This window comes from Alosa pseudoharengus, unplaced genomic scaffold (genome assembly GCF_046254945.1).
Source record: "Alosa pseudoharengus isolate Yale_2024_CS ecotype anadromous, Long Island Sound unplaced genomic scaffold, YU_APseudo_1.1 YU_APseudo_1.1_scf_19, whole genome shotgun sequence".
Classification (NCBI taxonomy): Eukaryota; Metazoa; Chordata; class Actinopteri; order Clupeiformes; family Clupeidae; genus Alosa; species Alosa pseudoharengus.
The window spans coordinates 34,749,186-34,776,221 of NW_027468657.1; the positions used below are offsets into that span (position 1 = coordinate 34,749,186).

Here is a 27,036-nt window from a genome sequence, read left to right on the forward strand (position 1 = left end):
TTACCCAGTGTAGGCGGTTTGCCATAATGTATGTTAAAACCGCTTGCCATAAAACTGCCAGGTCATGGACAACGGCATTTGCAAGCAAGCTAATCTAACAGGGACTCTATTTTCCAGTTAATTCAGTGTGTTCCCAAATGCTTTAAGAAATTTCATGTCTTAACCCATAACACGCAGTAGTTTTGAACATGTTAGGCTACATGTCGGTGTTGAAGTGTTTAGATTCCCAGCGCTAGCCTAGTAGGCATTTTAAAAGCAACTATGGCTATGCGCTAACACCAGTCAGCTGAGTTTAATTAGCGATAACGTAGCCTACGGAGATGGTTTCGTAGCCTCTTTGACAGCTCAGTGACATCAGGTATGTAACCTACATATTTATGTTTTTGCCAGCTAACTTTTAACATGATCTTCATATTCATTGTGATGCTATATGGGCCTCATGCACATGAAAGATTAATATCATGCCATTATGTTGTTTAACACTGTGAAATAAAGTTTTCACCTTACAACTTTGCTGATAACATTTCAAATAAATGTCAGTTAGCACATTAGCAAGGATATTGTGTAATGTATAGGCTAGCCTACTGTTGATGTTGTTTCATAGCCTTTTGCTTGTGTGTAGTTAGGCCCACTGCTAGATTTTGACAGGAGCTCACGATATCGCTTTAAAGTAAGCTACTTGGGCTCACGCAAGCTGTCAAACACTGTCCACTTGCCTATGTGGTGCACCCCTCTGGTTTATACATCCAGTGTTTATCATATGTTAGCTAACTGTATCTGGATATGTTGCTATCAGAGCAAGACGTTAGAGATGGCGCATGACATGCAGTGATGCCTTGTATAAAAAAAATAATTAAAAAACGCTATTTAAGCACCGAAATGAGGCACCGAAATCCACGTTGTTATTCGATGCAGTTACTACCGTTTGTGTCGGCACCGGTGCCATATTAGGACCGTGTTTCAGTGCCCAACCCTAGCAATGTTTAGCTGAAATGACCCCTTATCCATAACTCACTCATGATCTACTCTATAAGCATTCTTGGATCAAGGCCAGCTACCAAGACAATCACGCATCCTAATTTCTCTGGAAATGTACTTTAACAATGAAGGTGCACATGGAAGGTGATTAGAGAGGGTGGTGATGTTCATAGGTGTGAGAGTAGGTGGAGTGAAGTGTTAATGTTTGGTGCAAAAAGCCTGCAGGGTCACAATACCAAAACAACCAGAAAAGAGGACAGATTTGAATGTAGGAAGCATAAATTACATTTAAAAACATTTTCACTGGAGAAAAAGGCTTTCAAAGGTGAGGAAGCAACTATGTGTGTAGGAGATGCCGCACTAGGATGATGCAGACCTGCACTGAGCACAAATGACCCAACCTGTCGAGATTGGATCAGACATACTTCTCAACTCCAGATGAGGCTTCAGGGCTTGACCTCACATGACGATCACCCTTTGAAGCCGCCCCTCCCTCTGCACAACTCATCAAAATGCAGTGAGAGAGCCTACAATTCTCAATCTTCTCATCATCCCAGTACACCAGCATCCCAGCCCAAGTCCCAATTCTATACAATTCTACAGCATGTGCACTTTGATAAGAGACAACATCTATACCATTGAGCACTTACTTTATACATAGAGGTAAACATGTCACAAACCAGAATAAATGCAAATTCTTCCGGTTTAATCCACTATTCACAACACTATAAATACTGAGACTGAGAAGCTAAGAATTCTGTCTTGAAATTCCAGTGGATATCTGTAACATAAGTTCCCCAGATCTAAATCCAATCAAGGATCTGCTGCTAATGTCTGTATGCATATTGGTCACAACATGCGGCTAAGACCCTTGACATGAAATCTATGTTTCAGTGGAGATCTGTAAGATCAAACACTTTTTTCCTGATTGCTGCATTGAAGTTGACACCTTTCCCATTTTATTTTTTAACATGCATGCACTTTGCCTAATGGGAGCCTGCTGGTATAGCACATATCCCTTTTCTGCCATTGAATTGCTATTATACATCAACAGTATGACAACAGAGAGCTGCAGTGTCCAAACAGGCCACACGTTGTGGCTATTTCTCATAGTTACCCAGCTTAACTGGATTACCCACCGCCCCCTGCTCTCTGCAACTGATCTCACTGCATCATAATTCAGCAGCCCTAGCAGTCAACATGGCCACACTAACCCTTTGGACAGACAGGACTGGAAAAAGGCTTATGTGCTGACAAACACAGGCTGTGCATACCTAAATACTGCAGGTGTACAGTGCGTTGACATTACAATTCCATTTAAACAGCTGAAGAAGGTGGAGTAGATGTAAGCATAAAAATACTCCTGCTATCATATAAGGACATAGAGGACACCGACACATAGTTTGCACTGAACTGTTAAAAAAGAAAAAAGAATAATCTAGAGTATTGCTGATACCCTGAAATGCAAAATGGGTTACACTTTACTTGACAGTATCGACATAAAAGTGACATGACACTGCCATGAAAGTGTCATAAACAAGTCATAAGCGTAAGTGACATTCGTTTTTTGTCATAACAAATAAGGATTAGGATTAGGGTTAGGGTTAGGGTTTATGTGTCATGACAGTGTCATGTGTTCATGGCAGTGTCGTGTCACTTATGTCGATACTGTCAAGTAAAGTGTTACCGCAAAATGTTTGGGATGAGGGAAAAAACAATCACTATGACATATTGTTTTACAGTGTGCCACTGACACTGTGCCATGTAAAAATGCAATTGACAAGAGATATGAGAGCTTCACACTGCTTCACGCTGTTTGAGAGAGAACATGCCACAATGAAAAGAAAAATAATTTCATTGATTTGCATCTGGTTGAACTACCATCCAGAACAACAGTGAGATTGCACACAGTGTAATGATGAAATACAACCAAAATGGAAAAATGTCATTGTTGCTTTTCTCCTAACGCTCTGTTGGTTCTGTTTTTTCCAAAAGTAACTGCTGTAATCGGAGCACCAGGAAGTCTAATCACTGCCCAATAACAGTGCAAGTGAGAGGTGTGGTTGAGGATGGCAAACGTGTACCTGTAGAGGATGATAAAGGTCTGGTAAAAAATCTGGTCCCCTTATTAACCCATGAACATACATTGACTTAATCCTTGTTTTTCCCCAAAACATTTTGATAACTATCCATGCCAAAGTAAAAATAGAAAATTGACTGTACCGAAAACTCAACTTATCTTCTTGGTTGGATAATCCTTTATCAAACTATGTTCCTTGCCTCCTCACTGTGCTCAACTTCAGTTCAAGTCAAACTATTGCACTACCCTCCTCCATCTGTCTGTGCTGCTGATAAATAGCTGCTGTACATTTTCTGTCCTTCCAGCCAACGGAGCAGCAGCAGCTTGCATCTCAGCTGGGTCTTTGACCTCCTCACTACTGCCCTGCACACAAACGCACCCTTCTGGACCTCACGCCCTCCCTGGCTCTCTCTGAAACACAGCAGCCCAGATCCAGCCAACGGATCTGACACAACAGCTCTGTCCTGATTCCCCTGATTTGTGAACTGCAGCATCCCCAGAGAGTGCCAGGCTGGTTTCTTCCTCAAATAAAGGTATAGCACAGCATATGCTGTACAACATGATATGTAATGAGCCCTTTGACCTCTACATTTAAGCTTGAATTGTATGGCAGTCAGCAGCCAAAGCCTTTTCTGGATTTGTTTGATACAACATGGCGTTCACCCCAATAACCTTTTGCTGATGTGGACAAATATAGTTTGTAGCTATAGTGAATTCCTCCTCCCTGCCTTCTCGTTGTCTGTTCAGTGTTTGCACTAATGCCTGTCATGGCTGCTCATTAAAAGAATAACAGTTTGTTTGAGATGTTTTCCATACACTTCCAGGGAGGCTACACTGAGCATGTAACTGAAGCATTCTGTTTGAGGAGCGTTTATAATCAATGGAACTGGCTACGCCAGGCGTGATAGTGGCGCATACATTCGAAAAAATTAGAGTCTTCTAAAACGCGAACAGATCGCTTCAGTTGCGGACCCGGTGTATCCCGGGACTTAGTCACAAATTTCAAGTTGTTTAAAAGTGCTATCCATAGATATGTATTTATATCTATGGTGCTATCTGTGTGACTGATGTTAAATACTTGTATTGTGGGACACTTTTTAGAAAGTCTCACCATAATAGCTTCAGCCTTATAGGGAAGATGCTAGGGAAGATGCAATTGTTTCTGTAAGGATTACTATACTTAGTCCGATTTGTTTATTTTCTCAAAGACTTTTCCTTTTTTGAGGTGTTTCCCATGGGCAAAAAGTCTTGGAATTTGGCACACACATCAGGTGTCACGGTCATTACTCAGGGACAAAGAGTTGGCCCCAAGTGTCGCCCAGGGACTCGCTAGCACCCCCCTATGTGACTGATCCCTTGGTTGGAATATAGGTTCTGCTACACACCAACTTTGGTTGGTGTGTGTAAGTCCCCAAGACAAACAACGTGAGGTATTTGGGATTTTGTGCGTGGTGACAAGATCAATTTTTACACACTTTTCCTAAACGATTGATTCATCTCAAACTTCACAGATTATTGACAATTATAGTAAAGATGATATTCGCCTGCCCACAATGCATATTTGGCATAGTGCCACATTCTGGCAACTTTTGACAGACTATTCCTTGACATCTCATCCGATTCATGTCAAATTTTGCGTAGATGATGTCAAGATGTTGCTGATAAAAAAATGTGAAGGAATTGTTGATATATTAAAATGTGTCAAAATTGTGATGCAATGAATTCAAAAATCTTGCCATATAAAATTGGAAATGTGTTATAGAGTCACAAAGCATTGATTGATTTGGCTAGAAATTAATTAATTATATTAGTTAATGATTATTAGCAGAATTATGCTATTCACATGCCATGCCTGGCATAGCACCACCATCTGGCTATAGAAAGAATGGCTATTTCACTGGTTTCAGCTTCACAATGTTTAATCAGATGTCTTCAAGCTTGATGTAGTTGAACTCACAGGTGTCCTGATTTGATCATCCTTCACAGTCTCTATTAAGGTACAGAGGTTTGGCCCTGGGTGTGGCCCAGGGACTCCATAGCACCTTCTTATGTCACTGAGAGTTCAAGTCAGCAATTCCTCATTGTAAAATGTCATGCTCAACAGGAAGTAAGTGTTTCCAATATATAAAACTCGCAATTTGACACGCACACCACATGTTAGTGCATTGTTGGATTACGAAATCTCACGTGTTGCGGAACTGCAGGTACTCGGCTCTTAGTCGCTGCTTGCGGCTATACTTCTGTAGTTGCTCTCTGACAACATATGTGACACTATGGAGTATTATTCTCTCTCTAACATCTACCCATGCCTTTGACTTAACATTTCATGGCCGATTGTAACATACAACCAACAGAATCTATTGTCCTTTTTTGTCTCTAGTTGACGTTTCAAGACTTTTTGCTCCATTTACAGCCTCCAGGGCCAGTCGACCAAGAGATAGAGAGACGCCACATACATGCCCATGTTGTTTTCGTAAAAACAACATACAGGTGGAGCAAGTAGCAACCTTGAAGCCCTAGCATCCCACTCCATCTGTGAGTGAGTGCCTAACATAGGTGGGAACTGTGTCATTTAGACACCAGCAAAGGTGTCTTTACTTCTGATAAAGTGTCACATTAATACATAATTGCTTAGAGTGAATACTGTAAATCTAGTGTCATAATGTATGAACATTACAATACAGACTGTTTCAATATCACCTCTGGCTTGGAAGACACCTTAGATACAGCTGACAGAGCTTAATTTGAATATGTTATCTCTGAATAATCTAGATGTATTATTTTATAAATCTGAATAGTTTTGCTGTGCATTTCATATGTGGGTGTGATTATATTGCACATTTAAAAGGGCAAAAAAAGCTCATACATAAACACAAATCGCTGAATTTCAAAAGGTGAAAAGTGAAATATCTGGGTTTCCCGTATAAGACGATGTCAGAAATGCCAAATACTATATGGGCGTTGACTTTGCGTTCATTTTGAAATCATTGGACTAGCCAAACCAAGCAGGTTATTGATCAGGGATTCTTAATATTACTTCCTACTTCGTCACTCCATATTAGCAGTAAGAAAACACGCATGACGTATACATTAACATATTCTTCCTGCTCTGACTGAAATTCTTTGATGTTTGCCGGCATTACTACTGTTTTATTGCCTCATCTAGCTCTGCAACGTCATCTTCACTGGTCACTGATTGGTCTGCCATCTGGATTTGAACAGGATTTTCAGACTGTAATCTCAGTAATCTTTTATTATTGTCTGTGATCCCACAGTTAGGAATCTATCTAAGGTGATGGGGCGGCGGATAATTCTGCACATTTCTAAGGGGTTGTGTACCTTTCTGACAGCACTGCAAGTGGTTTCCTATTTGCGAGGCACGCTAAGCCCTGGGCCCATGGGAGAAGAGCACAGGGTTGAGGTATCCACAGCAACGGCGGATGGTCACACTGACAGGATGCCCGAAGACAGCATCAGCCATCAGAATGTACAGCCCACAGACAGCCCAAGAGCAGGGCGTGGGGAGAACGGGGGAGGGCGCAAAGCAAATGAGTCAAAAATGCAATTACAATTCAAATTACTGATGTCCTTATGAGGAAAAGTCAGTAGGGAAAATGAGACAGACAGCAGAACTACAGAGCACAGATATCAAGTAGGTGGTAGATAACACTGTAGACCAGGAAGGGCTTTTCCCAGAGTGTGTGTGTGAGAGAGAGAGAGAGCTGGATGCAGGCAATATGCTGTCACACACAGGGAAAAGACAGTCAGGAGAGCCTTGTCGCATCCCATCTCCATCAAAGACATGGGCTCATGAATCTGCAGCAACCCCCACTGCAGCCTGAACATTACAAACAGCACACACACACACACACACACACACACACACACACACACACACACACACACACACACACACACACACACAAACACACACACACACACACACACACACACACAGAGGATTTCTGTAGAACTCTGTTAGAAGGAAAAAGATGGAAGGCCCAAAGTAACCTTAAATATCAGGTGAGCAGATGGGTAGAGGAATTATAGGACGAGTAAAGATTCATTGAAAGCATGAAAGGAAGAAAGAAAGAAAGAAAGAAAGAAAGAAAGAAAAATAGAGACAGGAAATGACTCTAGAGTGGTTGCTTAGGACAGCAATACAGTAGTAACAACAACCAAGACCACAGATGAACCCTCAGTGACTACTAGGAGAGCTTCAACACAGTCTGCCAGTCTTGCAAATCTAGATAGGAAACTAACAGCAGATCTGGGCAGGATGGGGCTGAGGTGCCGGATTATACACTCGCCAGCTGAGCAGAGAGGATTACAGAGGGACTATCAAGGCCTCACATGTCGCCTGGGTGCTTCAGGGAACAAAAGAGAATCAATTCCCCAGATAGTATCAGCAGCCATGATCTATTGAGCCTAAAGTGGAGGAGTGTCAAGCAGACCCGACAGACATTTTCAGACGATTCCGGTTCTTCATGCAGCCCCACAGGGGACAGGAGGTGGGAACAAGTGGAACTATGGTGCTGATGATGTCATGTGCTCTTATGTACAGTACACACCTGCGTTGACACATCAAACTCTGAGCTGGATCAACACAGTGGGGATCACCAGGGAGGGACAACATGCAAGACAGCAACACAGCCTTGTGCTTTCAGGAAGGCCTAGTCTCTTTACATTTTCAGGCTGTGACACACACAGGTTCTGGTCAAAATTATGTACATTTTGGCACCCCTGGGTCTTTGATGTCTGCAGATATCCATGTGCACAGCCGCATCCAAGTATAATCAAGTCTTTAAGCAACTGGTACTCCCACTGACACAGACACCCTGAGAGTACTGACATCATTACAATGGACCTTATGCACGGAAGGCTCTTTACCCAGCTCATTTATTTCTGGTGGAGCCAGGTGTGTTGTAGCCGCCGCTATTGTTTTTTTTATAAGGCTTAAACCATTCCGTACTCTGGTGCATACAGCAATGTGTTCTATTAATACTCCGTCTGGTACAAATATCAATGTATGCTATTTGTACCCCCGGTGCACACAGCAATGTGTCTATTAATACCCCGTCTGGTACAAATGTCAGTGTATGTGCATTTTCCCTGCATATTGATCACACAATGTAATAAAAAAAAAAAGAGCAACGTGTTTTTGTTGTTACGTCACAGGGTGTGAATAGCTCAGCTGTGTGGCCTATGCTATTCGTACCAGGGGTGCAAATAGACACTCTGAATAAGGTATGCTGTTTGCATCACTGTATAATTAGAAGTGGATGCTATTCGTACCCTGGTGTATAGTAATGTGTGCTATTTAAACCCTGGTGCATGAACTAGCTTATTCTTGCAATCAAAACCGTTTGAGAACTGATTTCTTCTTCAAATTGCGCACCTTCTCTGTAGAGACGTTGGTACACATGCACACTTACACTTCTACTTATCTCTGCCAAAATGCTTTACACGGGAATCGAACCCCAGTCTCCCGCGTAATAAACCATGACACTAACAACAATTAACAATACAACATTTCTGTTAACTAACAAATTGATGGTTGTATGTATTCACTGACCAAAGATTATGAAAATAAAACTCAACTTTTCCACCTGAAACTTAATTTGAACAAATATTAGTACCGAAACCTTTCAGAATTTTTCACTTTCTGCTGACGAAAAAATGAATGTCTGCCATGTTTTTTTGCACGTGGGTAACGTGTTTTTGTTGTTACGTCACAGAGTTTTTGGGACGTTGTAGTTTTTGTGCAATGTTTTCTATTTCTGGTTTCCTATACATCTTTTGCTATACATTTTGTAACACACTCCTTAAAAATGAATGCATTTAATTAAACTCTAAGATACGTGTCACAGCGATTTGCAGTCCACCTCAAGACGAGAAAAGTCTGGCTGCATCGTGTTTCTCCAGTCATGCAAAAGAAATGTCAGAGAACTTTATGTTTGAACATAGGGAAGACTTCATTTAGAACTAGCCACCAAACAATCTATTTTAATATTCTCAAGCTACTGAATCACAAGTTAATTTCCAAATCTAAAAAAAACAGATTATAATAGCTCATAAAAAAATGTAAAATATTAAATGTTCCTACTTCGACTTCATTTTATTATACACCATCTGTACACCAAAATCTGGTACATTTTCAAGGTATCTTGGTCAATTATACACTGTACATATAATAAATTCTTGCCAACCACAAACTGGTGCAAATCTCAGTCATCCAGTCATGTGTGTGTGTTCAACTCAGGGACTAACAACAACATTTTCCCCCCACACTTTAGTGTAGCCACAAGTAGGGGACTTCATTCAGTTCTGTTTTGTGCTGACTCATAAAAGATAACCTTTGCTACACACTTGTGACATCCCAAATATTATTTTCCTGAGCTGCTATTCACTTCAGGAAACCCCCCATTCTGCTCTGACTCTGCTCCTGAACTGGGAGTACTATTTCCGCGGCAGTCGGAGAGACCCTATAATTATGGCAGTGGTGAGAGAGAGACATTCCAACCTCCTAAGTGAGCCACTGACTCGCCAGTAATAGCACTCTGATTGGGTAATTGTGTGTTTGAGAGCTACACTGCAGGGTGGAACCTGTAATTGTAATCTGATCTGCCTGTGTTGTGATGTGTTAATTCATTTCATTCTGTAGCAGATTCACCTAGGGTCTGCAGAGAGGGTCAATAACAGTAGTGTGCCCCATAATTATTTAAAATGAAGAAGATTATACTATGGTGCACGTGTGTCCCACACCGTTACAGTATTTCAGTCAAGCTTTAGTTGGTTTAGATAGCCTACAACTGAACATATGCAAAATGGAACTTTGATTTGCTGTGCTGCATACTGGAGATGCACATCGTAAATAAGGCCTATATAAAGTATCAAAATGATTGTTTCAAATAGTCTACGTTTGAAAAAATATTGAAGGGAATCAGGGGGAGCAAGTATGTCTTTGACAAGTAGCCTAGTACAGACACAGGTGAAGAGCAGTCAGCCTCAGTAGGCTACTAGCACAACCAGACCCTTACAAAAAATAACTGCATTACTTCAAGTGTCAAACTGCAGATTTCTGAGTATCAAAAAAACACAGTTTTGGAGGAAATATTTGCCGTTCTTATGCAGAAAATGCAGTATTTTGGACACAAAAAAACTGCATTGTACTGCATAGTACTGTACAGTACTTTACTGCAGAAATGCAGTATTTTGGAGATGAAAATACTAGACTACTGCACTATAGCCTACTGTAGTATAACTGAACTGTACTTGTTACTGTACTGCTACTGTAAAAACTGCCGTTATATTTTGGAATGGGATATGTACAGCAAGCATCAAAAGCAAGCAGCCCAGACCATAAAACTGGGCATTTATAGCTATAGGGTAGGGGTGGGCAAACTTTTTGGCTCAAGGGCCACATTGGGTTTTGAAAATTGGCCGGCGGGCCGCACAACAACTTTCTTTGCTTTAATTTGAGTACCAATCAAGATACACTGATAATACTTGTTTGACATTGTTAATGTGGACTTCTGAAAAGTTCAGAAATGCAAAATAATATCATTTTAATCATGTGATAAAATATGTGATTTATCACGATTAACTATAGAAATTCAGCAATTAATCGTGATAAAAAATAATAATAATCGTTTGACAGCCCTACTATTAATGCATTTCTTGTTTACTTTATTTGCCTTCTTTCCAGTTCTGTTTTGGGTGGCTTTTTGTTTATTTTGAAACCGCTTTTTATTTTTAAACCGTTCCTATCGTGAATAGAACAGACATTACAGACACTGACATAACCCTAACCTGTCATGACAAAAAACAAATGACACTTGACAGAAGCGAGTGACAGAAGTGTTATGTCATAAACGTTTATGACTTGTTTATAATGTTTATGACACGTTCATGACAGTGTTATGTCACTCTTATGTACATATCTTCAAGTAAAGTGTAACCAAATATTGTACTGATCAATGTGCATTTTATGTTTTAAATTAAAAAAAGAGTGTAACTAGAACTTCTTTTTACTTGCTAAATTGAGTACTGTTAACTGACGTGAATGAATGACAATATAATTCCATACCAGTGATTTCAGAGTAGCAAGAGGGGCTTTGAGCTCGGTTGATGTGTTTTTTTTTAAACTGGCGGCAGCTTGAAGTTAGAGGAGATAATGTTGACGCACTGCTGGCATGCAAGCTGGACGTGACATTGGGGGTGTGGCTGCATCATCGATTCTACCTTTGATTTTGAAGTTCGAGATCGAGATGTAATTTCAATTGGACGCTTTTGTCCTAAGCGACATACAAATAACAACAATGCAAGAGTTACATTTAACAGTAAACAAATTAGGACTACATTAAGGAGAATAGCAATGATAAACAACTAGATGTACCGCAGAGCGGTACAAAATATGACCGCCGCCCAGTCCAGCACATTTTTTCCACAAAAAGAAATCACGCTGAAAGGCCTATATGATTCTAACTGTCTCACTAAATTGCATTATCCACACTCAATTCTCACTGGTATCTGCTAGACAACAAGTACCAAAACATGATTAGTTCATAGATTTCACATGTAAAATTCATTTTATACAACCCCACCTCCATCTTGCCTGTTTATAATTCTGAGAAATTCTTGATTGTTTGTGTTATGTTTATGTTATGTGTGTGTGTGTGTGTGTGTGAGTGTGTGTGTGTGTGTGTGTGTGCGTGCGTGCTTGTGTTTGTGCCTGCGTATGTGCCTGTGCATGCAAGCGTACATATGTCTACTGTGTGAGTATGTGTCATACGTATGATTACTGTGAATGTATGTGTGTGTGTGTGTGTATCTGTGCACATGTGTGCACATGAAATGGGTTAACATGACCCCTGGAGGCAAACATACAGAAAAAAATGGTCATCCTAGGCCCTACAGTTCTCAAGATATTCACAGAGAACTGTGTCTGCCCTACCCTCCTTTCGGGGGGTCCAGTCCAGCGGGGGGGCTACAGATCAAAACGAAAAATGACGGTTCCATGCTATCCATGTGGGGGTACATGCCCACCAAGTTTTGTGTACCCCGGTCTTTCAGTGTCCCGGGAATCCTTGTTGGTGTACGTCACTAAATGTACACATAAATTATTTTATTGTAAGGCCCCCCATGAACGAAAGTACACAAAACTTGGCATGCATTCGGAGGGTGTCATAATGATCCTACACTTTTAATTTAGTGCAGTTTTGACCTTGTCAGCCAGAGATATTGTGATGAAAACACCTAATTTTTTGCTTTTTCATTTTTAACTAGGTGGCGCTATACATAAAATAAGTGGTAATGGGATGGGTTGACATGCCCCCTTAAGACCAACATACATAAAAAAGGTGGACCTCCTAGGCCCTACGGTTATCGAGATATTCACAGAAAACTGTCTCCGGCCACCTACAGGCCAGTTGGTGTATAGTAACATAAATGAATTTATTGTGTGGCCCCCCATGAACGGAATTCCACGAAACTTGGCGTGCATACAGAGGGTGTCATAATGATCCTACACTTCCAATTTTGTACAGTTTTGACTTTGTTAGGTCACAGATACCTTCAATTACAACACCTCATTTTTACTTTTTTGTGTTTAACTAGGTGGCGCTATACATGAAATGAGTGGTTATGGAATGGGTTGACATGGCCCCTTGAGATCAACATACAAAAAAAAAATGGTCCTCCTAAACCCTACGGTTTTCGAGATATTCACAGAAAACTGTGTCTGCCGTACCCTCCTTTCGGGGGGTCCAGTCCAGCGGGGGGGCTACAGATCAAAACGAAAAACGATGGTTCCATGCTATCCATGTGGGGTTACATGCCCACCAAGTTTCGTGTACCCCGGTCTTTCAGTGTCCCGGGAATCATTGACAGAAATTTGGGCATGCGAAAAAGAAAAAAAAAAAAAAAAAAAAAAAATTATGACATTATTATGACCGCTGCGCGGCGGTCATAATAATGTCAATTCAGTCAATAGCCTAATGAAAATAAACAAGTACTATAATAAACAAATCGAAACGCATAAGAAATGCTTAATACACAAAGAGCATGTTGCACAGAAAGACCCCTTTTGAAAAACCCAAAACTTTCAGTTTAATATAGCACATACTGTAGGTATATAATGAATTGATAGATAGGCATCTAATATAGACATAGATATAGGCATCTAATCCATTATAGCCTACTATGTAAGAGTGAACTTGAGGACATTGCTGTAGGCCTACACTGCAGTGCATGGAGTGTTGTGTCTGTCATGCGCTGCAAGGGTTGGCGGAGTAACCGGGGGCAGTGACCTGGGTTATCAGACAGTAGCACTGGTACAACACTACAAAGCTGCAGTAGCACACAGGTTACATCCAGTTGTACAGGCGGTCTATGCCTCACTGTGTGGCATCATTCAAACAGCAGGTCCTTTTCATCTAGTTTTTTGGTATCCGTAGATTTGTTATTTGTGTTTTCCATTTTAGACTATATTTAAAACAACAACTCTTTCTGTATTTTTTCCATTCTCCAATACAGAGAATGGAACGTTAGCAGAACATCTGTCTTTCCCATTTTGAATTCTCAATTGTAAAATGAAAAACCAAGGACAAAATGTACATGGACCACCTTCTCTCAGAATTAATTTATGGTATAAAAATAATTATTTTTGGTAAAGTGAAATACAACTCACTCATCTTTCTCTCTGTTCATTAGAGCAACATATTTACGAGCATTACTGTAGGATTATGGCATGTACATGCTTACATAGCACACATCCCACTTGCACTTTGACATGGATTTGCTACATCTGCACAATATGCTGGAAGTTGGGCATGCACAGTGGAGAATGCTGGCACTGGATACATGTCTGTTTATTTCCTATGGGTAAAGTGACTGGAGGAAAGAGTGGCAAAGTTGTATGGGCGCACTGCTGAACAATGCTGATGATAGTCTTGCAGGCTGATTGATGGTTTAAAATCAGGCTGAATGTAGCCATACCCTAGGAAATATGAAGGTGTAATTGTGGCAGGTGGTGGAGTGTGTGAAGGGATTAGGCCTTGGACACTCTTCAGCACACCCATATACATGCTTGTCCCCTGAGGAGAAGTCAGTGGTGGTGCTCTTCTGTAGCGAAACAAAGATAGAAGTGATATCATTCATCTTCTGGGCAACTCCTCCTTCTTCCTGATAAAATGGCCACAATATTGCAGTGCCATCCTAAAAGCCCTATTCCATATTTTCCTTCCACCAAATTAATTTCATTACAATTTTTCAGTCCTAACTCGACTGAAGCAATATGAATATTTGAGCTGATGAATCAACAAAATCCACATAAGCTATATTTAGGCCTTTACATGAACTGTTTCCTGTCAACTCAGCTACCAGCTCAATTGGAAGGAAAAAGCTACATGAAAACACTGAATGAAGTTTCAGTCCAACAAGAGTAAGTGACATAAACCTTTGATCATTAGTAAAATAATTAAAAAATATATATGAAGATGAATTTCCATGTAAACCCTTGAATTTCAACACCAGAACTCTAGTTTCAACATCAGAATCTCTGCACAAATTTCAATCTAGAGAGGCCAACAACTCCTGCTTCTTAGACAATAACACAACCTGTTGCCAAGGAGAAATAGCTCCATATTTGCATATTCTGTCCTGAGGAAGGATAGTCTTCTGTCTTGTCACAAAACACTAAATTTTCTGGTGTTTTTCAGACAGTATACCCCATTCCCATCTACAAGCAACTCTGTCATCAGTGGACCAAAGCCTTTGATTAAGAGTTAGGTCTCCGACTACTGCCACCTGTAAATCTTACTACCTTTTGCTCACAGTGAAGAGAAAGGAATTTTATTGAGTCTGTATATACAGTTTAAATAAGGAATGTGAACCCATATGAACATATGATACTACATCTGTAACCTAGCCTAGTTTTGTTTTATGGATGCTGTATCAAAAACACATCTGGTCCTAGTGTGAATCTGTGCAATGCAAACTCAATGTAAACAGAGAGGACTGCTACGCAGCACTGCAGCATCAGTCCTGGGGGTGTGAATGGACACCAGCAATCAGCAACAACATGGCCGTCATGCACACACAATGCAACTGGTATGAAACAAGTCTTGATTTGTATATCTTTTTACATGTTGGATGCATGCTATTCCTATGTTCTAAACCCTTTAGTCCAAGCACAATAGCCCTAACTAGTATGATTGCACAACATCAACTTGCAGTAGCCTATGTCTCTGCAATGACATCTAAGAGAGCTTGTCTAGAAGATTTACATATATTTGCATATATTGCATATTTCATGAACTTGTTTACAGGTATCATGAAAGTCCCTATGACATTGAGGAATATCAGCATTTTCTCAATTCAAAGTCATCAATGCACTCCTTTACTGATCTGTAATACATGCTGATCTGAATGACTAAACTGAACGTTTTTCCCTACAGAAATTATTATGTTAATATTTTCACAGCATGCTGCATTGCATCTCTATGGAAGTGACATGATCAACACAATGTCCCATCATTTATATGTGCTATGTGTGAATTATCTGCGTCTCAGCCAAGACAGTATACTTCTACACTGAGGCAGAGCCCACTAACAACAAACACAAACACACACACACACACACACATTTACATATGCACATACACACATGCATACTTGGGAACATATGGATCACACATATCACAACTTAAAAAGTGGTTTAGGATATATAACCTAGCAGGCTGTCCAACTGCCTCTCTGACACTGACCTATATATATATGATGGACACCATCATACTGAATTTCAAACAGCCACCTATAAGAATGAACATATTATAGCACTAGCTGTTTACTGACTCATTGAAACAAGGAGGCAATCTTTTACCAAATACGTCTGCATCAATTGTTTTATTCTTTGCAAGCAGAGTAGCCTTTGTTCTCCTTAAAATATCTTTAATTTAAAATGAAATAATTTACTACACTTCTTAGGACATAACATGTTTAAACAAATAATAATAATACATTAAAATTCCAATGAAATCTGAGAACAAAATTAAGTGAATTTGAAAAAGTGGGGCCCTATCCATACACACATCCAAACATAAACGTTAAAAGCATAGTTGAGCTGAGGCAGCTGACACCAGCCAATCATCACTGGCTCCCACGTACACATCAGCCGTTGAGCGCCATTGCTGGTCGCGGTCATTTGTTCATTTGTTTGTTGCACAGGTATGAAAGGCATGTTTGTGTGTGTATTTGTGTGCGTGTTTGTGTGTGTATTTGTGTGCATGTTTGTGTGTGTATTTGTGTGCGTGTTTGTGTTTGTGCATTTATGCATGCAAGCAGTAGTGTATGGAACAGACAGGGTTGAAATGGATGGCTTTACTTGTACATGATTCAAAATATACCTCAGTGAATGTTTATTATAGCACGCCTGAATATCTGATTTATTTTTTTCTTATCATTTCAATATAAAGACAACTGTGGATTGTGTTTAATTGTGAAAACAATATTTCAAGGCCATATCACTGACCCCACTTTTCATCAGTTTTCAACTAAACAACCATTTAGTGTTAAGGATCTGAAAGCTACATAGTGCAATACTGACAGAGATGCAAAAATGCACATTTGTCAAAACTTCAAATATAAAAACATCAAAATGAGTTTGAAGCCATTACTTTAATGACACAGAATGGTAAACTGTTTTTACGTTGGCTTTGTTGAATAAGGAGACTTTGGTGCATGGCCACAAAGCTATTATGAATCGTAAACACAGTTGTTTCCTCCTTAATGTGCAAATCAAAATGACCACTAAAAACGGGCGGGTCTGAGCAAAGACAGACTGTGAAGCAAACCATTCTGATCACTGCCCCCTCCCTGCAAGGTAGCCAATCAGTGTAAAGCTCATTTAATTATTTATGTGGGTGCCAGATAAGCATGAGGGGGTGCTAGATATCGGCTAAAATGGGCCATTTATAAAAAGGGGGTTCTAAATGGGCTTGTAAAATAGCATATGAGCAGGTTTTTGAAAGACCAAAGTTGCATATGTTAAAGGAGAATTCCGGCGATTTTTTCATTTAGATCCGAAGGACTGCCAATAGGCAAAGACAAATAGCCATATCTATATGTTTCATGATTCTCACAAGATGTTACCCGGGTGCCAACAGCCAAATTGCAAGGCTGGTTCCCCGTCTGCAGGGTGCTGCCAACTATAGGCGTACGATTCTCCCCATTACAAGTTTATTATATATCACTTTAATATGATGCCTTTAACTTTTCACCAGAACTCTGGACTTGTGGACCTTTACTTGTTTGTCATCATCCTTTCATCTTCAGTTTCATCAAGAGGTGACAACTTCCATCTCTAAGGTTCAAAGTTGTCTCTCTTTTTCTTTAACACTTCCTCTGTCTCTTTCTGTCTTCATCTTGCTCACATAACAGTAAGAGATGGCCATCATAGAGATACATTCACACAGCACCTTGTAGATCCTAACACCCTGCAGACACACTTACATTAGGTGATGACAGAAAAACAAAACAACAAGAAGAGAAAAACAGCCTAAATGAAGATTATATCCCCCGCATGTTGGGTGACTAAAGACTGATTTATACTTCTGCATTGAATCTACAGCTAGTCACATAGATTATGACGTAGTTTAATGTGCACCTCCCCAGAAAAGTAACTACAAGTTGCGACGATATTGTACAGACTGCTATAACTGTAAACTGGTCAAGCTTTCTACTTTCTGTGTAGTTAACATAACATGCTAATGTTAGATAGTTGGCTGGTAGACACCTTGGAAATCACCTCAGGCATAACTTTTGGTTACAACAAGGTTGTTATTCGATTGTGCTGTGTCTATATTTCTTGGTAACAACCTAAGCAAAAAGTAGATAAACACATGAACATGTACACAAACACAGCTGTCTGAAGAGTTTGGTTCACCAGCTCAGTTTACTTGTGTATGCTATGCAGACACACCAGTGTACATGTGTAAATCCTCACATTTTGTAGCCTAATAGTGTAGCCTAGCCTATGCGTTGGGGCTACCCACAGGCATAAATCATGCTTAAGCAAAATGCACTGTGAGTCCAACACAAAGATAATCCAGTAGGTGTGACAACTGCAGAATGGGTAAACAGGCTAAACATGATGTGGTTCATTAGCTCTATTAAAGTGTAGTGGTATAAGCACAGCACACAATGGGTTAGACCTTCCACAACTGGGATTATTATATTTTCAAAGTTATATCATTACAATCAGCATGCACGCATGCAACTCATATCTCCTGAAAGCAACCCCTTGTTCCATGCCTCTATCACAGTGACAAAGACAAATCTTTCTGCACACAAAAAAACAAAACAAGCATGTGTCCTTGTTCAGGGAGTATACTTAGATAGGACAAGGCCAAACAAGGAAAACAACAAATAGAAATATAGTACAAATACTTCTTTAACCTCAACCCATCTTTGAGCTGCCTGTTGTCTTGTGCTACTGTGAGGATACAGCCACGTGAAAAGCTCATATAATATTGGGGAAGGATTTGAAAACTGCTTTCAGGCAAGCTCCATATAAACTGGACTCTTTTTATGTGTGCATATAGGGAGTGGTGAGGTATTTAGGTAGGGGGATGCTGAAGCTGACAGGATCTTGTTCAGTCACTCACCAGGCCGTCACAGTTGCTTATGGCCACAGCAGCGCCCCGCGAGCCGACGATGTCTCCCACGTAGAGACAGCTGGTGTGCAGAGGCTTCGTGTGTGAGCCCTGGCCCTGCACCGTCCCCTCCTTCTCATCGCTCTGCCACTCCATCTTGGCTCCGGGAGCCACCAGTCGTGAGTTGAGTCTCAGACGCAGGTGTAACTCCCGGCCGAAGATGGTCACGTTGTAGTAGAGACGCTCCTGGTCGCCGCTGTTGCTGTTGCTGTGACCGCTCATCTCTTGCCCGCCCAGGTCATGGGTGTCACTGGCCAAACCCGCCTCTCTGCGCCAGCGCCTACGGAACTGCCCCCCACTCACATGGCTAGATGAGACGCCATGCGCGAGGAAGCGGCCCTCTGCATCCGTGAGCATTGGCCTCACCAGTCCATAGTCCCCAAGCTTATGCTGCAGGGAATCTGTAGAGCAGGAAGAAGAAACACCAAGAGGTGACAATGAGCTCTGAGGAAGCAAACGTCCTGTCTTTCAATATTTTCACATCACTGCTGCAACATTCTGCAAATAACTATAGAAGACAGTTTTGCCACGGTACCAACAACCAATGAAAACAGTTATGTTGCATCCCATGATGTTGGCCTTAGCCTACATGTATGACCTACAAAAGTGCTTCATGTCAGTTGTAGAAGTAATGGTTTTATGTTTTATTATTATTTCTTAAGTCACCCCGTCACTGCAAAGCAAAGAAAACTGTTGATTTTTTTTTACTACAAGGGATTTATTGTTCAAAATGAATGTCATTAGGCCTACAGCACGCCCGCCAGTCCGCCCACTACGATTCGTAATATTCTGTTTTGCGAGTTTGTTTATTCAGATTTTCAGTTGTGCGTAATACACCACAATTATGCCAGGAAGACTCGGTCTTCCATAGCGGTTTCACTCACAGGTCACATTTCACAAGAATATGCTACAAAATATGGCGGCAAAGTCTAGTCACTGCAACGGGAGTGTTTTCAAAATATATGTTTTGTTGACACCACTTAACCTGTCTACTGTAGCCTAGCCCACTCTATGCATCTACGAGATTATGCGGTTTTGCGTGTTATTCCAGACCAAACCCCACCCTGGACTCAAGGACACCGACTCTCTGAGCAGCGCGTGTAAATCGGGAGATCGGCTCGGTGTCTGATACGCGGTTTAACTTCTGCACTGTTCCCAGAGCCACAACAGAAGCCAAAGAGATCAAGGTGATAATTGCACTCTTTACACACTGAATAACATATTCTCACTGTCATGGCACTCCCAGTGAGCTACTGAGAACTCTCCTGATAGCTTCCAATTCTGTTCAACTCAGAAACCACCTGCGCGTGCGTGAATAAGAAGCACTCTTGTTTAGGACTCACACCTTTCTAGATCAACAATCTCCCGACATAGCCTACACATTAATTAATTGTAGTTCATACTTGAACATACATAAAAAGTAGGGCAGATATCCGGAAGACAGAAATACATGCGTCTTACCGATAACTAAGATAACCATCTGATAGATGGATAGCCTATCTACAGCGTAAACTGAACAGTAGCATTCTCGCAGACACCTACAGTTGATGTACACATCTAAATCCTTGCACAACACCTCTTCATGTTAAGGGTCGATTCCTTCAAAGTTACCACTGAGAGGCCCTTCTTTTTCCCCCATAGAAATTGTAATTAGCAGTGTTATCCTTAGAATGTGATGAACAGACAAATTATTCAGATATGGTAGCCTACAATAGCTTGCATATTTGCTCTAACGCACAGCAATTCTACTTTAAGCCTAATTGCAATTTAATTAAGCCATCTTGTCCTGTTAGAGATGACATCCGCCCTCACATTAGTATGCAAATATTCACAGTTTTTTTCTTCAAATGAAAACCTGCACGATGTCCGTTACCTGATGTTAACATTACTTGACAATTAGATTAAGCATTTGTAATCGAACCATTTAAGCTTCAAATGTAGGCTATAAGATAATATAAGCCTACAGTTCAAATGTGAAAGTTGTGAAAAGGAGATCTGAGCCCTTTTTTTTTAGAGATGTTGGCCTAGGCTAAGATTGTCCGCCGGTAGGCTATTCCTTGCAGGAGACAATAGAAATACAACAATGTCAATATCCTGCTATTCTTCCAATGTGACAGATTAATAACTGCATTGATCACTGTGAAAGCGATTGTTGCAGTTACAGTTCATGTGTGTTTATGTTAATAGTCCTATCACATTTTCCCATCAGATCATTTAGTTCTGCCCGTAGCGTATCTCCAGCGAGATGAGGAGTGTGCACTTCAAAACAGTGACTGATTACAAAGCAGACAAAAAATTCCACGAGTGAAGTGCTGGGAATTTCTATAAATCTATAGACTACTGAGCCACCTATGCTGACACACTGGGATGATGGATAGTACGAACAGAAGCTTGTCACAGACACAAGGTGAGGGTCGGTCAAGGGTTTGCCCAGCACACTTCAGAGCGCTGACTGAAAGTGTAAATTGATAAACTGACTCACATACCTATGCTACTGGAGATAAAGAGACCGCTCGTTTGCAGAAAGGCCGGCAACATTATTAAAATGGTAAATCCGGGCGAAAGATCCATAGCAGCTCCGAACTGCGCGGGTACGAGAGACGGACTTTGGGATCCAGCGTGTTGAAGTTCCCCGTGACCAGCAACCGCCACGCCAGCAACAGCCGCCTGCAACTTACTGCAAAGTGCACCAAGAGAGACCGCACTTCTCTCTCTATCTCTCTCTCCCTCCCTCTCTCTCTCTCTCTCTCTCTCTCTCAGCTACCCTACTGAGTCTACATGCACATGCACACATTACACACGCGCGCGTTCTCTCACACACGCGCCCACACACTCGCGCTCAACAGTACGGAAGGTTCACAGAATTCCTCTTGCTTCAGGGCGTGGGGCGTTTACACGGTAGGCTATATCTGACCAATCATGAAAACTTTTCAAGAGTGATGGTTTAAATATACTAACTTCTTCTGTTATTGTCTGGTCTTTGTGGCAAAGGTGAAAAACTCAGTGAACATGCTAGTCACCTCCGCTGGGTTTGGTCCGCTAAAATTCGAGGTTACATCGCAGACCCTTTACTGAAGCAGCGGCATAAGGCACAAAGACTGTCGATACAAGAGCTCCCCCTGTGGCAAGTGAATTACACAAAAGGTCAATATAATTTATTGCAAGATTTGAAGTGAAATTAAAATGTTTATTGCTAAATTAATATTAATGTAAGATGTATAATGCAAAATTATGTTCATCAATAGTTAACTCACACTTTTATGGAATGGAGGCCTACTGCCATAGAGGACAAGACAGATTGACCAGTTTCTGGTGGTTAATTCTATATTGATACACATTTGTGAAGATAAAATGGTAGGCCTATGGTGTAATGTGGAGCGGCCCAATAAATGTTTGCCACAAGGTCATCATAGATCATAGGCTACATCTAAAAAATTTTGCTTTTAGAGAATTATGCTGAAATTTGGCCCTGTCAGGGATTTAGATCCCTGCTCTGAATAAAACAAACATCATATATCAAGTCCATCTTCTGCATGCACACACCCAGGGAAATGTCACATTTTTTTAAAATCCCGCACCGAACGGCTACTGCTGAGCACCTTTGCTTCCCACTCTTTCCCCATCGCTGTGGCGTTGCCATGGTGACACCAAGCCCTGCGCCCTGAAAAGTACACTTCTAAGGATTGGAACACATTAATATCACTCCTCACACAGCCCCTGTTTGTGTAATGTTATTACAGGAGCTCATCAAGAAGATAAGCGGGGGATAGGCTGAGGGAAAGAGGATGCGTGTGCAAGTGTATGACTAACAGATTTTATCTTGCAATGATTAGAAGATTTATGTATAAAAAGGAAGTACACAGCAATTCTCAATAGTATGGCCAAAAGAAGGATTATCTAAATGCAGAATCTCTCTTACAGTAAAAGATGTTTAATTCAGGTAAGGAGGAGTAGTCTTTGTAAACAAATAGCAGGAGTTCAAACTTAAAAAAGAGTCAGGATGCCGAGGCTCCCTTCAGCTAAAGAATGTGCCTTCAGACAATCACATGATATGTCAGAGATCCTTTGTCTACAAACCTGGATATTCTGACAGGTGATTTAACCTCTAACAGCAAACGTGTTTTGATACTCTCTTTCTCTCTATCTCCCTCTCTTTCAGATGAATTTTGATGAGCATGTAGACCTTTCCTTTTGAGAGCTCTCGGAAATCAAGGAATGCTTTGTGTCCTTGTGAAGGTCAAACAAATGGCAACCATTTGTTTGCCATATATTAGCATGTCTTATGAGCAAAGGGACATATTTTTAATTGTGCTTTTAAAAGTTATGTTATTACAGATCTTCAAATGACAACTTGGAATCTATGCATAAGGTTTTGGAACATCGTATAATCGTTCATTAAGCTCTTTTACAAAAATACATACAGAGATTTAAATTAGGCGTTGTGTTTGTTCATAAAATATTCATTAGAAATCTGACAATTCAGTTTCAGATTAAATCACTGTCATTGATAACAGAGAACATTTATAAAATATACATTCATTGTTTACTCATATACTTTCTGTGCCATTTGCTTGTCTTTACTCAGGGCACATAATGTAGGTTATACAGTAGACACATTCCTATCTAACCACTGAGTCAATCTGCTATACAGTACACACATTCCTATGCAGAGATGTAAAAGTTTTGTTCCAACCATTCACTTAATCAGCTGATTCTTATCAGCACAACTCTTAAGCCAGGTAGATCCGCTAATCAGTGAAATCACCTGTGTTAAGTGCACAGGTAGAACCAATACATGGCAGGACTTTTACTTTCTGAAGCCGGACTTTTACATCTCTGTTCCTTGTAACCATTGAGTCTGTCTTCTACACTGCCTTCTATACTTCTATTCCTGTGTAACCACTGAGTCAGTCTGGTTAGCTCTGTGTATAAGCCTAATTGATCAAACAGAAGCATGTTTCCATAGATTAAAACTTGAAATAAATGATCAGATTATAAATTATTCAATAACTCAATAGTTTATAAATTAAAGTTATATTATGTTCTTGACCCTTTCAAAAAGAAAAACAAAAACAACGCTTGAACGTTCTATTTTGTTCCCAATCTACTTCCGCTTCATTAAAATAACATATGGAATGTTAAAACGGAAGCCTTGTGGGAACAACTATGATGCTGATAATGGAATTGTCTTGAAACAGTCACGAAGAATCCAGACCGATTTCAGTTGGAAATTTGTAGCCTAGCCTAGCCTAGCCTATTCTTTCTTATCTGAAACAAAAACATTAAAGGACCAGTATGTAGGAAATAATGGAAAATAAATTGTAACCATTCCAAAAATTATCACCATAAGAGTAAGGAAACACGATGAATTGAAGTAATGGCTTATTTGACAACATTACTATAACCCGTAAAACCCCGGCGTAAAACCCGTTAAAAAAATTAGTTACGGGGCGGAATCTCTTGGAATTTTCGTTTATGTTTTGAACGATTTAATTCTAGAATAGCGTAATAGCCTAATAATGGGCCTAATTCTCCTATTTGGGTTGCCAGATTAGCAAAGGCCAACTGTCAACAGCTGTCAGTTGTAGTCATGAACGAGTAGTCTTCGAGAGGCAGGCAAATTTCCAAAATTAAAACAAGAAACCAATTAAGTGGACATCGGAGGAGCCTTCCTGAGATGGTGGTGTCTTCGTCAAACGAAGAATATCAAGTCTGACGCAGAGCTGGCCATATTTCTCCATGACAGGAAGGCTAAACTTCTTTTGCATCGCTACAGTAACTTCAGCTAAATATGTTACGTTGGTTAGAGAGGTATTTTTTGTTTTCACTGTTTCACTGATCACCTCGTTGAAGTCATACAGTAGACTAGGCTTAATTAGAGCCTACTTTTTTTATCAAGCTGGGGCTAGAGATGATGGCCTTTGGCGAACAGTTTAGGCCTACTCAAAAGGAATAAAACCAAATTTGGCGAAATCTCACACTTTTTTCCCTTTCCACCTTGCGCAGTAATTTCATTAATTCCAATCGGAGGAAAGAAAGACACATGCATTTTTCTTGTTTAATTAATTTGGTATTCTTATTATCGGCTATAAGCCTAATGCAAAACCATTTTCTGATATTTTGCATAGATTGGCTATATGAAGATATCGATAGGCATAAACAGGGTGCCCAATGTGTGAGACACACGCATTTCAATCCGTTCACATGCTTGGATGGGGGGGGGCACATTTTTTTTAGGCCAGAAGGGTTTCTCCCCCGGGATATCTAGAAAATGAGCTGTTGAATACGCAATCGTGAAAAGGAAAGAGCAGTAATGTGGACCCGTGCTGAAACCTATAAAAAGCCGAATAGGCAAGATGTTTTGTGGTGTGCCGGAAAATTTGAAATTTTTTTAATTTATTTTTTTATGGGGTAGCCACTGGCCTCGTGACCTCATGAGCTATACCATTAATGAAAGCAAAACAAACATAAACAAAACAGCCAGCTGCCTCTTCATAAAATAACAAAGACACCTTCATAAACAATAACAAGTTTTATTGTGAGACAGCGTGTCGTATCGGTAGGCTATATTAAAAGCAGAAGATTTGCTAGGGTGTTGATAGGGTAATTAGGATGGTTGCTAGTGTGTTGCTAGGGTACATATGGTGGTTGCTATGCTAAATAACATGGTTGCTATGGTGGTTGCTAGGGTCACATTATAGTGGTGGTTGCTAGGTTGTTGCTGGGGTAATTAAGATGGTTGCTAGGGTACATATGGTGGTTGTTACGCTAAATAATGTGGTTGCTATGGTGGTTGCTAGGGTTAAAGCCAAACCATGTGTATTACAGGTCATGTAAAAAAAATATATTTTTTTAAAGCCAATCCACATACAGGTCATGTACATGGTCTACTGTGGATCTACAAAGATTTGTTTTACATAACTAGTGCTGGCTAGATATACAGAAAATCTAGTTTAAAATAGAGGTTTTAATTGTGTGTTCCCAAGGGCATGGAACTCGGTTTCATCCAAGGATTCCAAAGGTACCTCATTTTTGAAAATCGGACATGCGGGTCAAAAGTTACATGCACACACCTTCACAGACACAGACAGCCCAGCTTCATAATTCGGTTGTTAAGTCCGACGTCTCAGTCCCAACAGCTTTTTGTTAAAAAACGTTTACTAGTGCAGCCAGCCGTTTTTTGCAACTTGTAAACCTTGTCACCATCACCTCCGTTTTATTGAGGGTAAAACAAAAACTTTAACAGAGCAATTACTGTGGCTATGCAGCCAGATGATACAATCAAGGGTTACGTGCAGGCTTCCGCGAAAAATAGGATTTGAGGCAACAGTGAGTAGTAGGATAGCAATTTTCTTATAGGAACACAAGATGCACCTTTACAAAGCCAATTTGATGGTAAACAAACTTGTAATAGGCGAATCGTTCACCCAGCATAGCTATACAGTATAGACGTAGCGAGTCCCTACCGAGAAAACCAGCCATGCAACTTCCAAGAGCGGCGCCCCGACAAATCTCGCGAGAATATTGAAACATTACCTTGTGAGTAGATATAGCTCTTTGGAGAGTTTATTTTACTGTCTATGGAGAAAACCGAGCGTCTCTGAAAGCCGTTGGACCCAGAAAAAGATGTATTAGCCTATTATTGCATCATCAATTCATAACCGAATTATGCAGCTGCAAGATGGCTTAGAACTCTGCTAGGTAATCACAATCAAGACTTGATCAAGACCACTAATAAGTACACTTAAAGTGTAAGTTCAGTGTAAATTGACCCATAGTCCTGTTGTTCAAGCTCATCACATGCAACCCATAGGAAAAAGAATGAGACAACTTGGGACAACATAGACCAAGTTATAGACAGGCAGCTTAAAGCAGACCCATGGGGCAGTGGGGAGTTACTTTCAGTTTCCGTTTTGATGCCCTATGGGTCTGCTTTAAGCTGCCTGTCCATAACTTGGCCTACGTTGTCCCAAATTGTCTCATTCTTTTTCCGATGGGCTGCATGTGGTGAGGTTATACAACAAGGCTATGGGTCAATTTACACTGAACTTACACTTTAAGAAGAACAATAGTGGGCTTGCTAATGAATGAACCTAATGAATTACATATCTTTTTACAGAACTCTTAGAAATCAATCAATAGTCCCAGGACAGGAAACGTACGTTTCTGGTAGAATGTCCCCTATGTGTCAAAATGATTATGTAAAATATCTTAACAGTATTGTGGTTACAGGGATTTAAAACAGAGCACAAAAGATGATAAAGG

At 40.5% G+C, this 27,036-nt stretch overlaps 1 protein-coding gene and 1 long non-coding RNA gene across 2 annotated transcripts in view; one reads left to right on the plus strand and one right to left on the minus strand.

Annotated features, from left to right (window-relative positions):
- LOC143132804 (A disintegrin and metalloproteinase with thrombospondin motifs 2) overlaps positions 1–21,475 on the minus strand; it is a 122,639-nt gene extending 101,164 nt beyond the window's left edge. Inside the window, exons 1-2 of the mRNA XM_076292597.1 lie at positions 21,258–21,475; positions 18,724–19,172 (exon numbers count right to left, since the gene is read on the minus strand). Of these exons, the coding sequence (XP_076148712.1) occupies positions 18,724–19,172; positions 21,258–21,342 (534 nt within the window). The 5' untranslated portion in view covers positions 21,343–21,475. The remainder of the gene's footprint in view (positions 1–18,723; positions 19,173–21,257) is intronic.
- Positions 21,476–21,597: 122 nt separating this feature from the next.
- LOC143133264 (uncharacterized) lies at positions 21,598–26,529 on the plus strand. The gene is made up of 3 exons (XR_012988494.1): positions 21,598–21,669; positions 21,763–21,915; positions 22,931–26,529. It is a non-coding gene; the product is annotated as an uncharacterized LOC143133264 (long non-coding RNA).
- The last annotated feature ends 507 nt before the right edge of the window (positions 26,530–27,036 follow it).